The 14,365-nt window shown below is 41.2% G+C and overlaps 2 protein-coding genes across 4 annotated transcripts in view; one reads left to right on the top strand and one right to left on the bottom strand.

Moving 5' to 3' along the window:
- The window catches only part of CCDC39 (coiled-coil domain containing 39), a 64,339-nt gene extending 59,512 nt beyond the window's left edge, over nucleotides 1-4,827 (top strand). Inside the window, exon 20 of the mRNA XM_061637390.1 lies at nucleotides 1,503-4,827. Within this exon, the coding sequence (XP_061493374.1) occupies nucleotides 1,503-1,650 (148 nt within the window). The 3' untranslated portion in view covers nucleotides 1,651-4,827. The remainder of the gene's footprint in view (nucleotides 1-1,502) is intronic.
- Nucleotides 2,266-14,365, bottom strand: part of TTC14 (tetratricopeptide repeat domain 14) — a 28,686-nt gene continuing 16,586 nt past the window's right edge. Inside the window, exons 8-12 of one of the 3 annotated variants that reach the window (XM_061637392.1) lie at nucleotides 11,458-11,577; nucleotides 11,239-11,361; nucleotides 8,265-8,382; nucleotides 6,581-6,690; nucleotides 2,266-3,603 (exon numbers count right to left, since the gene is read on the bottom strand). In XM_061637392.1, the coding sequence (XP_061493376.1) occupies nucleotides 2,691-3,603; nucleotides 6,581-6,690; nucleotides 8,265-8,382; nucleotides 11,239-11,361; nucleotides 11,458-11,577 (1,384 nt within the window). In that variant the 3' untranslated portion in view covers nucleotides 2,266-2,690. Of the gene's footprint in view, nucleotides 3,604-6,580; nucleotides 6,691-7,155; nucleotides 8,383-11,238; nucleotides 11,362-11,457; nucleotides 11,578-14,365 lie in introns of those variants that run through there. The other 2 variants (XR_009764123.1, XR_009764122.1) reach the window with 2 other exon arrangements.

Below are 14,365 nucleotides of genomic sequence, written 5' to 3'. Positions count from 1 at the left end.
TGCCTCTTCAGTAGAAAAAGGGTAGTCTGCACATAGGCTGTCAAATACAGCAGGCAAAGCTTGATGCTCATACTAGAAAAGGAGCCCACCTAATTTTGGTCCTGCCTTCTGACTGAAGAACAGAGTCCTTCAGCTTAGCAGGACTAGAGCAAAACACACTAAGTGATAGCATAACACTTTAGTTACTCTCACCCTCATGGAATAGAAAGGGGCCTTTAATTAGGCCCTCAGCTATCCCCTTGGATAGACTTGCAAAGCAGTGAGGGACAAAGGAAAACAGAGGGTGATATTCAGCACCAGTCTACTCAAAGTAGACCCATTGAAGTCAATGTACTGAAACAATCCTTTTGATTAGCGTGTAAAATGGATTTTTAAGGGGCAATTCTTGAGCTAATTCAGAGTGATGCTTCACACAATTAAACATGCTGAACTTATTTTCAATAAGCTGTTTCTTAGCATGCGCTAAGGCCCCCTCTTGTTTTGGTGGTGCTCCCTGCTGATTGTTTCAAGACCTTGCTCCCAGTCACTATGAGTACTGAAAAGGGAACCATCCAAGACATAAAGCAGAGGACAGCAAAGGCAAAACCTTACATGCCAAGAAGGATGGCAAAAACAAGGAACTGACAGCCATTTTATAATAAGTTGTGCTAATATGCATATATTGTGTGCCCACATTACAGGTGGATACAGCTCAAACAAAGATTAGGCCTACAAAATGTATCACTTGTATGGAATTTTTTTTGAATTGTTAATATTACTTAGCATTTATATAGTATTTTATTTAAGGCAGAATCTTACAGGTATTTACACCAGGCTGAGGAAGGATACAGTGGATCTCTGCCTGAGCTGGTAGTATCCTGGCTCAGTTGGGTTACACTGGCGTAGGTCCCTCATCACGTCTTAGCTGCAGCTCAGCTATCAAAAGCCAATCGCTCCCAGCTCAGTCAGGGCTTAGCTGAGACTGGTATAAATTAAGCCTGTGTAAGTTCCAAAGCAGAAGTGTTCTGGGGTGTGGCAGGGGAAGGACTATGGGGAAGCTTATGCCATATCCTACATCTGTTCAGCTCAGTTATGTGACCTCCAGTCCTGGAGTTAGTTAAGCCAGGAAAAAGACTGTCGGCTGAGCCAGCATTTTCCCCTCCCAAGGGCTCTTGAACGGAGCTGGAGCTGGCATACTTTAAACTGGCTTCCTTGATGTAGGATTGCAAACACAAAGTTCTATTCATCTTCACCATATTTCTACGTAAACAGAGAGTATTGAGTACCTGTGTGTATCATCATTTGTATAAGAAAGAAAAGTCTTGCCAACACGTTCCATTTTGAAAAAAAATCAGGATAGGATTTCTGTCTCAATTAGATTTCATTGTCAGTTGATGCAATTAAAACAACTCCTATTAAAGTTATCCTCGCTGTTACCATAATAATGGTTTTGATTCTTGCAGAGATCTAGTTTTCATTTTTTGTATTACAGATTTTGTGATGCCTTTATTTTTGTCTTCTAGGTCCCGTAAGAGTTCAGCTTCGTCTTCAAGTCAACCACAACTTAAAGTTTTATCTCTGACTTTGAGCCAGAGTCCTGAACCTGTTTTTTCGCATCCTTCTAGCCCAAGTAGCATTTCTGGAACATCTCGCAGCAGAAGCCCAAAATAGCATTTAGGGTTATGCTGCAGGGAATATCTGAGTTTGTAAGAGACAAATGATTTATTGTTTACACTGTTTTTAGAAATATGTTTGTTAAACTGCTGTAGACTTTATCCTCATGGATACATAATTTAAAAATTATTTAGGTGATCTCCAGTAGGCACTACGACAGCCCCAAGTGGGTAACGTGTTCTTCTTGTACCCACTTGGTGGTGGTTCTAGTATTCCCTGAGAAACACCCTTTAGGTGACTAAAATGGTTCCTTATTGGCAAATGGAATTTTTTTTAAAAAAAATCTTAATGGAAATGAATTAAATGTAAACATTTTAGTAGCATAATTAAGAATTATAAAAACTGCCTTTAATGTTTCACATTTCTTCAGGCTTTATAGGATCCTGTAGTTTTAATTGTGAGAATCTTTAAAATATAGTGTCAAAAAATATTGCCCTGCCCTACCTCTCCCAGTAAACTTTCTGTATTCATCTGACTCAGCTTAGGGAGCGTATTTCACTTAACCAAGACTCCAGAGAGCATTAGGAAAACTGCTTTAAATCTTATGGCTTATGAGACTGCACCCCTCTCCAAAAAACATCACAATGATTGAAGTGAAAAAGCCACCAGATGGAGTTTTGTAAAAATTTAATAGCAAGACAGACTATATATACACTGATAGCACATTCATTAAAAACTTTTTGAGTTTATGCTTATGCTAGCCATAGAAAGTTAACAGTCATTGATGCCTTGGAAAGTTTCCTCCTGTAAAGTGCAATTTGGCTGCTACTCAGCACAGATGGCAGTCTTAATAGTAGTTAAGTTTTTCAACCAATCACACCATCACATCTTAATATCCTAAACAGCATAAGAAACTCAGTTAAAAATATGATGTAACTCTTGCATATTCATCATTCCCTAAATCAGTATCTTATCAAGGGATGGGAACAAAAAATAAAACCCTAAACATTTCTATTTTTCTATTAAGAGCACAGACTTGTCTAGTAATTAGAAATTGAACTATGCTTGCACCCAGTGTAACAGATTCTTTTAAACAATCACTGGTTTTTCTGCTTGCTTCCTTTTTCTCTCTCAAATTCAGCAATCTGATTAAATATGTTGAGTAAGTTCTGAGGCAGTTGTTTCCTAGCACCACTTCCCGATTGTCCTTTACCATTGAGTGTAGCTTCCTCATCTAGGTCATTGGCTTTTCTGGTATCCCTTTCCTTACTCTTGGGTTCTTTCTCACTTTTAATCCATGCCAACTCAGGCCTGTTGTCGGCATTATACCTACTAGGCTCATTTATCCACTGGCTGGTATATTGTTTGTAGTATTCAACTGATTTGGTTGAGTAATCAGACCCTGTCGGAGATGTGGAGTACTTTGTTTGGCTTGGGCTGTGCTTTTGATAATGCTCCTTCCTCCTCAATTCTTTTTCTAATTTTCTTGAATATTTTGTCTTGTTCCTGTCATCAGACTTTCTACAGTAGGAACCTGTACTATCCCTCCTATCAGAAGAAACTTTATCTAACTTACCCTGTTTCTCAGTTGTGTTACTATCTGCCTGAGTCTTGGAGCCGTTGTATGAATCTCTGGAATCTTCAGACCTACCTCCATAAGCATCTTCATTGGGAGCACGAGTCCTTGACAGAGAGTACTCTCTCTCTGTTACCTCAGGTTTTTGATAGGCTAACCCGTCCTGTCTCTCCAGCAGTTTCTCCATTTCATGCTTTTGATTAAGGAAGGAAGCAGAGGTATTGGCTGGAGGAGAATAGCAGTCATTTTTCCTATTCTGATGTAAGAAACTCCTAGAAGTGTGCTTTTTTGAGCTGCACGAGGATTCGGACCGACTCCGATTCCTTTTCTTACGCTTTTTGTTATCAGAAGAGGAAGAGGAGGAAGGAGATTCATCTGACGAAGAATCAGAGGAGGAGGAAGAGGAAGTTGACCTTTTCCTTTTCTTCTTTAACCTAAAAATTTTAATTAACCATGAGGCCAGTAGCATCAAAAATTCAACGTTTTGGCAAAACTGTGTAGTAAAGGTTCATACTCAGCTGCTAAACTAATATGTATATATGTATGTGTGCATGCATGCATGCATATTTAAGCACAAATAGATAAAACTGAGAACACTATTTTGTCACTGGGAAAAGGTTCAGATTTCAAATTTAAAATTGTAAGCTAAACCAAGCAAGCTAGTTTTAAACTTTTCTGGTAAGCATTTTCAGAGGTTTGACTATGACTATAAGTCTCCTTACATTACACAGAATAAGACAACCAAATCTACCTATCAAATGGCAATACTAAAATATGCTGATTGAATGTAAAGTATTATTTAAAGACCATGCAAATTTCAGTAGTCAGAATTGAGTAAGCTACAAGGAGACAAGGCTTTCCTCTCATTAAAAAAAACCCAACAGCAGATTAAGTCAAGTCTGTATGGAATGACTTATCTTGCTTAGCAACACTTGTCTGGAATACTAATTGAAATGCCATGTATTCTTTCTTTGCTGCCCCTTATGTTCTTCCTTCTTCAAATAATCTTTTTTTACAAAAAACTTTTGCCTCAGTCCTTTCATCTTTAAGGTCAAATATATGAAACTCCATCTGCTCACATTCATCTCATGCTATTTTTGTCTCCGCCCCTTTCTCTGTTGTCTTCACTTGGGTCACAGTTTAGATTAACCTGTCATGAGACCATGGACCTGTCTTATTTTTGCTTATGAAGTTCTGAAGTACCATGTATACTAATGGCGCTGTATAAGATGCAATTATATAGTTTTACCTACCAAAGACTAAAGAGAAAAATGTAAGAGTAGTGCCTAAGGATTTTGAAGTGGGAAAGATATGGTTTGTTGCTTTGCCTTAAAATAGATTTTCAAAAAGCATCATTGCTCATTTGGTACACAAATCATTATCCACACAAGCTACCTTTCCTAGCCTAACTAGAGTGGCAAGTCCCACTGATTTCAGTGTCTTTAGATGACAGCTTAAAATTGCAGTGGATTACGCTGTTAGACAGAACTAAGTACAAAAGAGACAGCGGAGAAAGAGGATGCTCCCAGCAAAAGTTTTAGCCCTGATATTCAAGAATCGCCCACATGGAGAAGCAACATGCTGGGAAGATCTGTTCTACACAAAATATCTTGCATTATATCCAACAAAGCCATTGCACAAGCTGAACAATTTCCACTCGCACAATGGAACTTCTTCACCTCTCTCTTCTTTCCCCAACCCTCTGGAGCACAGAGGAGGGGAAAGGGAGGGGAAGTTTGGTGCATAAGCGGAAACCGTTCTGCTCACAAAGACTTAGCTGGATTCAACCCCAACAAGTACCACTTGTAATATACTGCATGATATAATATTATAAGAAGACAGAACTGTGACAGAGCAATGGCACTGCCCTTGAAGACAGCAGGGAAGCTACAAACAGGTTCAGATTGTAGCTGCAAAGCCTCTAATGGGACCTGCCTTTTCAGATCATGTTACATTGATCCTTCATCTGCTTCACTGGTTAGCAGTTTAGGAACATAGGAAGCGGCCTTATACTAAGTCAGACCATTGGTCCATCTACCTTAGTATTGTCTACACTGTCTAGCAGTGGGTCACCAAGATTTTAGACAGGGGTCTCTCCCAGTCCTTCTTGGAGATTGAACCAGGGACTTTCTGCATGCAAGGCAGATGATCTATCACTAAACTACAGGCCTGATTGCTTCTGGGTTGAAATTCAAGGTGGTGTCCTCAACATTTAAAGCCATGTATGGTACAGGACCTGCCTGGGACCTTTGTTACATTTTAAGAACCTCCACCATCTGAGGTAAGGTGTAAAGGTATGCTGTAGAGGTCCTCTTTTGCCTATGGGGATTTAGACATTCTCCTGAGAGACACTCGCCTGCTACTCTTAGTTTTGCCGTTAGGTAAGCAGTGAAAACTAATTTTTTAAAGTGACCTTTTGCAGAATTCTGATTTTATCATACATTCTGCTGCTGGGTTTTGCTATAATTTGAAGTGGATGCAGGCAACATTTTTGTCATATGCTGATATTTTTGTAAACTGCATTGTGTACATTGGTAAAAAGACAGGGTTTAGATTTAACCACCATGTTTAACAGTAATGGACTCATACCCAATCTAGACACAAGCATAATAATCTTAGGGTCTGTTTCTGTTTTAGTTTTTTTGAGTTTTCCAAGCATTGCTTGCTCAAAGAAACAAAGGTTTGCATTAGATATGAGTGGTACAAAAAAGATGACTAACACTAAAGGGACATTGTTTTTTATATGTTATTCTGCATCATCAATGCTAAATTTTACAAGATGTGTATAACTGGATATTGTGGATGTAATGGGTCTGTCACATTTTATTTTTTCTCTATTTAGGAGATTCCCTAATGACTGCGTTCACACATCACAGTAAGCCATAAACCATGGGCTACTATGCATGAGTGAATTGCACTCGCTTCACTCCTCCCCAATAGTGTTGGGAGGAAACAAACCACAATCCCTGGCTTAGCGTTACATCTTAATCAGGGATCATGGTATGTTTCAGTCCAAGTCAAGAGCTGATCTTGGCTTGCCAACGGTTGTAGCCCTCCAGTGTGTTCCAACTACATGGCAGTACCTGGTTAAGAGCATCATCACGTTCTGTTTTCTTATGGAATGTGAATTAAAGAATGCTTAAAGCATTCAAAACCATGTCTCAGAGTTCTGCTGTCCTTACAAAGCAACTTCATGCTTTAATCCTCCTATTTATTCCCAGAGCCTTTAAAAACAGAATTAAATAACTCTTGAGAAAAGCTGAGGAAAACCTTCATGTCACAAAACAAAACAAAATCACACATCGCAAAATCAGCTTACCAATAACAATGAACGCCTGCTATACTTACAGTACCACCTAGACTCTATGGAAGGCTCTGGTAAGAAATAGCAGGTAAAATGTAACGGGTTACCTTTTTTCTTCTTTTAAGAGCTTACGCAGTTTTTCTGCACTTGTTTCTATTTTCTTCTCTTTTTGCCTCTCTTCTTTTGCGGCTTGTTTCTCTCTCATTTCCAGAGATTTCTTTTTTGAATCCCAACATCAAAAATATTGCATTAACAAGCCACAAGGTTAACGCAAGGATTTCCCCCACCCCACAATATAAACACAGTTTACATCAACCCCAAGGGTATCATATAAAAAAAAAGACATTCAAGACAAAATAATTATGTTCAAATGGAATGTTAAGCATTGAAATGAACAAGTATGGTATTATGGTAATTAATATTGCAGTTTATACCCCATATTTTAAAGGAAGAGAATGATAAAGAAAGGATCAAGAGGAGAATTCGTACCCATTACCCAATATAATGACAGTAATTCAGAAGACATACATGAACGATTAAAAAGAAAAACAGCAGTGGTTGGCCACACAGAATTAGTCAACCAAACACAGAGGCATCAAGGAAAGCACCATTATTTGGATTTTTGCATAAAATGTGACCCAAATTAAAACATAATTGGAAGAGGCCATGTATGAATACAAACCATTTGGCAACCGTACCACAGCCCAGTTTGATGCATGGTTTACACGCGTAATCATATTCCAGTGGGTTGTTGGTGATGAGCAGCACCAGAAGTCAGACACAGCAGCAACAGTTCCAGTTCAGAGGAAAATGCATTGAAGAAAAACATATCATCAGTATTACAGGAGGACACCCTGTCAGTCTCAGCTGTAACTCAAGCCAACTTCGTATGTACCTGTTTAGACTTTTCCTCTCACTGTCTGGTGCTCCCCACCAAAAAGAGAGGTGCATAAAGAAAGGGGGACACTGTGTCTATTTTTACCAAGATGCTTCCCATTTACAGGCTGCTTCTGACTGGCATGTCATGTGGAAATGCGTTGGTACAAATAGACATGGCATCCTGCTTTGTATGTGTTCTGTGCACGATGGAGTGGCACCATTAGGGGGGAAAGCCCAATACTGGCATGTACAAAATGATCCTCAATGTCTTTGAAACATGCATGCTATAAATAAATCTGTGAACTAGAAAACTTTAGTTACTAAAGCTTGAAGGCATGCTAGTCCTGTAGGTCAAGGCTCTTTGCAAATTACATTAGGTGGTAGGTGGTCAGTGAGTTCATGGCAGAACGGAATTTGAATCTAGTCCATGGACCAGTATCTCATTGGCACTAGTGCCAAAACAAAAGGCAACCATCTTCTCTGCAATATTTATTTTGGTTCTGCTAGAATCGTTCTTATATCCCTGCCTGTGTCATACTTGCAACCTACTCCTCAACATACTTCTCAGCAGGTTTCACCAGTTTCAACAACAGTTATTCCCATGTAACTGTGCTCTGGAAATTCACTTAACTAACAGTAGGTCCTAACTAAAACGAGGTCTCTAGAACTCATATGATTCAGCCATACTGAAGTCAGCATCCACAACCATGCTTCTGATTAAACTGCTTGAGTGCAGCCCCCACCCCTGACCATCAGCAGTTCAAGAAATCCACAGACATCTGGTTTGATAGCTTCAACAACATTCTCAGTAGCTGATCCATAAGGATTGCAAGAAAAAAATACAACAAAAAAACCATGTGATTGCCTCTTGGTGCATTTACCTCAGTCAACTAGGAGAAAGTAAAGAATCACCTGCATCTGCTTACGAAGTTTCAACAAGGCATCCTCAGCTTCTTTAAATGTCTCATCTACATTTAAAGCTTTCTTGTAGTAGCTCTCAGCATTCAACAGCTTATCTTCCTCTTCCAACCTGGCAACAGATTTTACAGAACATATAAAACTTTCTAACTACTACAAGTAGTCCTGCCTACATTTTTAGGGCTAGATCACTTTATGCTAAAGAAATGCTGACATGCTTAACAATAAATCTTGGCTCCACGAGCTAGAGGGAGCACCAGCTGACGAAGCGTCAAGGCGAGTTAAGCAGCAGAGCGAGTTCGGCAGCAGGGCGAGGAGGCCAGCCCCCCCCCCCCCCTGCCTGTCTGTTCCCTGACCTCAACTAAACTGCAGTCTCCAACCCATTGACGTAATAAACCTTAAACAAAACTATGCAGGTAAGAAGCCAGCAGGGGTGTGGGGGCTTTCCAGTGTTTTGCACCGCCTGCAGCATGTACGACTATCTGCCTGTTGGACAGAAGTCGTGGGTATGCTCTCGGTGCAATAAGCTCCTGGCTCTCCGGGAACGACTTCATTTCCTTGAGGCCAAGGTGGCGGACCTGGAAAAGCTGAGAGGCAGAGAGGTGTGTGGAGGAGGCCTTCAGGGACGTTATAGCTGTGTCCCACTCCAACGATGACAGCTCTCCTGCTATCATGGACAACGATGGTCTCGGGGAAGGAGAGCATCCAGCTGAGGAAGAGGGAAACGATCCCTTAGAAGGGACCCATTCCTTGGGGGATGAGCAGCTATCCTCTCGTGCCGAGGATATATCTCCAGGGGGTGGAGGGATCCTTGTAGTGGGTGATTCAATCATTAGGAACATAGACAGGAACATACTTAGACTTTCAAAAAGCGTTTGACAAGGTACCTCACCAAAGGCTTCTGAGGAAGCTTAGCAGTCATGGAATAAGAGGAGAGGTCCTCTTGTGGATAAGAAATTGGTTAAGAAGCAGAAAGCAGAGAGTAGGAATAAATGGACAGTTCTCCCAATGGAGGGCTGTAGAAAGTGGAGTCCCTCAAGGATCGGTATTGGGACCTGTACTTTTCAACTTGTTCATTAATGACCTAGAATTAGGAGTGAGCAGTGAAGTGGCCAAGTTTGCTGATGACACTAAATTGTTCAGGGTTGTTAAAACAAAAAGGGATTGCGAAGAGCTCCAAAAAGACCTCTCCAAACTGAGTGAATGGGCAGAAAAATGGCAAATGCAATTCAATATAAACAAGTGTAAAATTATGCATATTGGAGCAAAAAATCTGAATTTCACATATACGCTCATGGGGTCTGAACTGGCGGTGACCGACCAGGAGAGAGACCTCGGGGTTGTAGTGGACAGCACGATGAAAATGTCGACCCAGTGTGCGGCAGCTGTGAAAAAGGCAAATTCCATGCTAGCGATAATTAGGAAAGGTATTGAAAATAAAACAGCCGATATCATAATGCCGTTGTATAAATCTATGGTGCGGCCGCATTTGGAATACTGTGTACAGTTCTGGTCGCCTCATCTCAAAAAGGATATTCTAGAGTTGGAAAAGGTTCAGAAGAGGGCAACCAGAATGATCAAGGGGATGGAGCGACTCCCTTACGAGGAAAGGTTGCAGCATTTGGGGCTTTTTAGTTTAGAGAAAAGGCGGGTCAGAGGAGACATGATAGAAGTGTATAAAATTATGCATGGCATTGAGAAAGTGGATAGAGAAAAGTTCTTCTCCCTCTCTCATAATACTAGAACTCGTGGACATTCAAAGAAGCTGAATGTTGGAAGATTTAGGACAGACAAAAGGAAGTACTTCTTTACTCAGCGCATAGTTAAACTATGGAATTTGCTCCCACAAGATGCAGTAACGGCCACCAGCTTGGATGGCTTTAAAAGAAGATTAGACAAATTCATGGAGGACAGGGCTATCAATGGCTACTAGCCATGATGGCTGTGCTCTGCCACCCTAGTCAGAGGCAGCATGCTTCTGAAAACCAGTTGCCGGAAGCCTCAGGAGGGGAGAGTGTTCTTGCACTCGGGTCCTGCTTGCGGGCTTCCCCCAGGCACCTGGTTGGCCACTGTGAGAACAGGATGCTGGACTAGATGGGCCACTGGCCTGATCCAGCAGGCTCTTCTTATGTTCTTATGTTCTTAATATATTTGACTAAGAAAATGGGATTTTATTCATAAGAAAACCCTTTGCTTTGTATTCTGAACTACTTCACCCAAGATATATTCAACAGTGATTCATACCAGAGACCAGGACCAGCACTGGGAGGACAAGGCATTTCCAGTGTGCTTCCATTTCTGGTCTCAACAGTGTTGGATGGGAATCACACTTGCCTTGAGCAATTGGTTCCTTGCCAGCACAAGCAAGACAATTGTCAAGAAACACAACAGTGAGAATTATAGCAACATTCATATGCACTTCCTCCATGCAAACGCTGTCGAGCATGAACCTGAGGACATCCAGGCATAGCAGATTTAGTAGCAAAGCCACATATGTGAAGTGTTACCAAATCAAATGATCCAGCATCTCCATGGTTTGGTTTAAGAAGAGATGCAATGAGTTCCCATTTGAATCCAGTATTTTGCATGATAAAAAGTTACATCTAAAGCAAAGGATTAAGCCCACAACCCATATGGAACGAAGGACAGCAGAGGGAAAAAGTAGGTATTAAGGTATGGTGGGAGGGGTATAATAAGAGCTGGTTTTTACTAGTTTTCCTGGACAGCCACATAGAGACGAGCAAGAGGTGGTGGGCCTCTACCTGAATCCCAAGACTGAATTAGCCAGTACACATATCACTTTTTTATGCCTCTTTTGCCTCTATAATGGTAATGGGGGGTAACTGACTTCCCAGAGGAGGACAGCTTTAGCCCAGTGTCCCCCAATTGCTGAAAAGTACCTTAAAAGTACTGTGAACAAAAATGAAAGATGCTTCTGTGTTTCACTGAAGCACAAGTCAACACTTACTGGCCTCCCCGTTCAACAAGAGTTTGACAAAGGTACTTTGTGGCATTTCTGTGCGTTGGACAGTTTTCTAAAGCAACTTCAAAATCATTGATTGCTTTATTTAAGCTTCCTTTTGTTGCATACCTAGAAAAAAAATCTTGTTAGCACAAATTATTTTACCTTTACTCATAAAATAATTTAAAATGCTCTATTCCAGTTACAAATCAGACAGACACTTACAGAGCTCCACGGGCTACTAAGGCTTCGACATTTTGTGCGTCTATTTCCAATGCCTTGTTGTATTCATTCATAGCATCTACATGACGACCTTCTTTAAAATAATCAACACCAATCTTTACACTAAATAAAAACAGCATCAGGAATATTATGTTTATATGCAAATCAATTATTCAGAATTGTGTTGCACAAGTTTAAACATAAGTTGACAGTCTCAATTTCCTTTAATTTTCTAAAACCACCTTCCCATCATCCTTGCAGATTTTTTCCAGAATTCCTTAAAAACCAGAGTTCAAAAAGACAGGGGAATTTATCAAGTTATATGAAGGACAGAATTATTTGGGCACTAGCCCTATCTTTTATCGTGTCTCCATGGTGAATAAAGTAGCATTTAGCATTTTTATGCACACGTACACAAAAAAATGCTTTAAAAAAGGTGCCTCTTTAACTATTTAACTGCTCACTTTACAAGCACCTTAGCATAGTTCCAAGTCATCAACCAGAGGAACTCGGCAGAATCATGGCTACTGTCAACTTCAAGCAAATATTACACCCTCAAGAGTCATGCAGACCTTTACCCATTCCAAGTGGTCTGAACAAATTCAGAATTCATACTCCTGGAAGAAAAATGAACCATTGGTTCTCACCTGAAAGGGGATTTTACTGGATGCCAGTCCATCATGTGGGTTAACCTGCCATCTGGTGTCCAAAGACAGAAAACGCACTGTAGCTCTGAGGAAGGAGTTAGCCACCACTGGCTTGTAGAGGCCACTTCATTTTTGGATAAGTCCTCTGGGTGATATTGCAAGAGAAACTACCTGCAAACATGCAAGAGAAAAGGAAAAACACAGAAACAAAACCAAGGACAAAAGCAATAAGCAAGTGATGGCATGTCTCTTGGCCACTAATGAAGATTACATCCTTACATGGATGCTTCATTAACCTAAGCACCTGAAGCGCATGAAGACAAGCAATGGATGCATGACAGTGCGACACAGTCCTGAATTACTTGATTTTTAAAAAAATTAAAGAAAAAACAATGTACCATAATAACGAGAAGCTATGTACAAACACCTGTACTCTACAAAAAAGGGAAAACTGAATCTTAATAAGGGGAAGCTATATACAAACACATGCATTATATCAAGTTAGCAGCTGCACCACAATGGAACCAGGAGGAACGTGATGGACTGGCATCCAGTAAAATCATATTTCAGGTGAGAACCAATGGTTCATTTTCCCTGGATGCCAGTCCATCACATGGGACATACCAAAGCCATCCCAGCTGGATGGGTCAGGATGAGCCAACCAAATTAATGGTATTGCCTGCTACAGTATCCTCCTTCCAAAGGAGGTCTCTGCAGATGTGTCTGATAAAGGTTGATGGAGAGGACCAGTTAGCTGCTCTACAAATTTCCATCAAGGGTGTATTAGTTGTGAAGGTGGCCATGGTCAAGGCCAACCTTGTTGAGTGCGCTTCGACTCCTTCAGGTGGCAGGAAGATAAGGGCTTCGTATGCCAACTGGATGCATGTTCTTAGCCACCGGGCCAGAGTCACTGCTGGTGCCTTCTTATTTTATTTATTATTTGATTTATATCCCACCCCTGCTCCCTGTAGGAACCCAGGGCAGCAAACAAAAGCACTAAAAACACTTTAAAACATCATAAAAACAGACTTTAAAATATATTAAAACAAGACATCTTTAAAAACGTTTTTTAAAAAAAGCTTGTTGCTTTTGTCCTTGGTTTTGTTTCTGTGTTTTTGCCTAGTGACCTGGTGTGAACTGAGATGAGAAGGCTTCTGTGGTCCCCGAGGGACTTGGTCCACTTGATATAGGCCTTGAGAGCCTGTGTGACATCCAGGCAGTGCAGGTCCTTCTCCAGCAGGTGTGCCGCGTTGGGGCAGGAACATGGTAAGACTAGCTTCCCTGTTGAAGCTCATATTTACCTTAGGGATGAAGAGAGGGTCTATTCTGAGGGCCACTCAGTACCCATGGCAGGGTGGGAAGCTGTGAAGGTCCCCAGCTGTGAGATGTGCCTGGCCATGGTGATGGCAATGAGGAAGGGGACTTCGTACAACGTGACCTGGAGAGATAAGGTGCCTAGAGGCTCAAATGGGGGGCGTTGCAATCTCTGCCAGACCTTCTGTAGATCCCATGACAGGAGTGGTGGACAACTGGGGGATGTGAAGCAGCTGCACCCTTTGGGAAGCGATGTATCAGCAGATGGGTGCTGACTGGGTGGTTGAACATGGCAAGGACCACCAAGATGGCTGATGTCTGTCTCCACAGTTGTACTGACCTTTAACCCTAGCAGGAGACCCTTATTCAAGAAATCCAGTACCTGCTGGATGGTGGCCCTAAAGGAGTGGATTGTACCTAGTATGACACCAACAGGCAAAGGCTTTCCAGTTCACTTGGTGAATCTTGGTTATGGACAGTCTTCAAGATTCCAGGATGATGTTTATGACTGCCATGCCCAGCCAATAGATCATATTGTAAATGGTATCTGGTTGCATTTGATCCAGCAATATATTTGTTGCTCCTTAGACATCCACAAGTCATTGAGGCTAAGCAAACCTTTAAACACTGGTGTTTCAAGTGCTCATTCATGCTTGGTGTCAGAAGAGGCTGCAAATGTGCCCCTCTGAGGCTATTGGAATTTTTTAAAATTGTTATTAGTGAGCGTACCAGACTGATTAAAAAGGTGTTTTTGTTGTATCAATGCCCATAAGGCAGCGTATACCTTTCAACCTTTATCAAGTTATCTCTATACAGAGTACCACATTGCCATGGCTTGGCTGGGGTGGTGTGATGCCGTTTGCAGTCCTCTGCCTGGCAATGAAAACTGAGCAGTTTTAGCTGCCACAAAGTCTCTTCCAGCTAGGGATTCCAGCTATACCTGTGCCACA

This window comes from Rhineura floridana, chromosome 7 (assembly GCF_030035675.1).
Source record: "Rhineura floridana isolate rRhiFlo1 chromosome 7, rRhiFlo1.hap2, whole genome shotgun sequence".
NCBI classification, from domain to species: Eukaryota; Metazoa; Chordata; class Lepidosauria; order Squamata; family Rhineuridae; genus Rhineura; species Rhineura floridana.
Note: the sequence above shows the minus strand (reverse complement) of the source record. Positions and strands in the feature narration are given on the sequence as shown.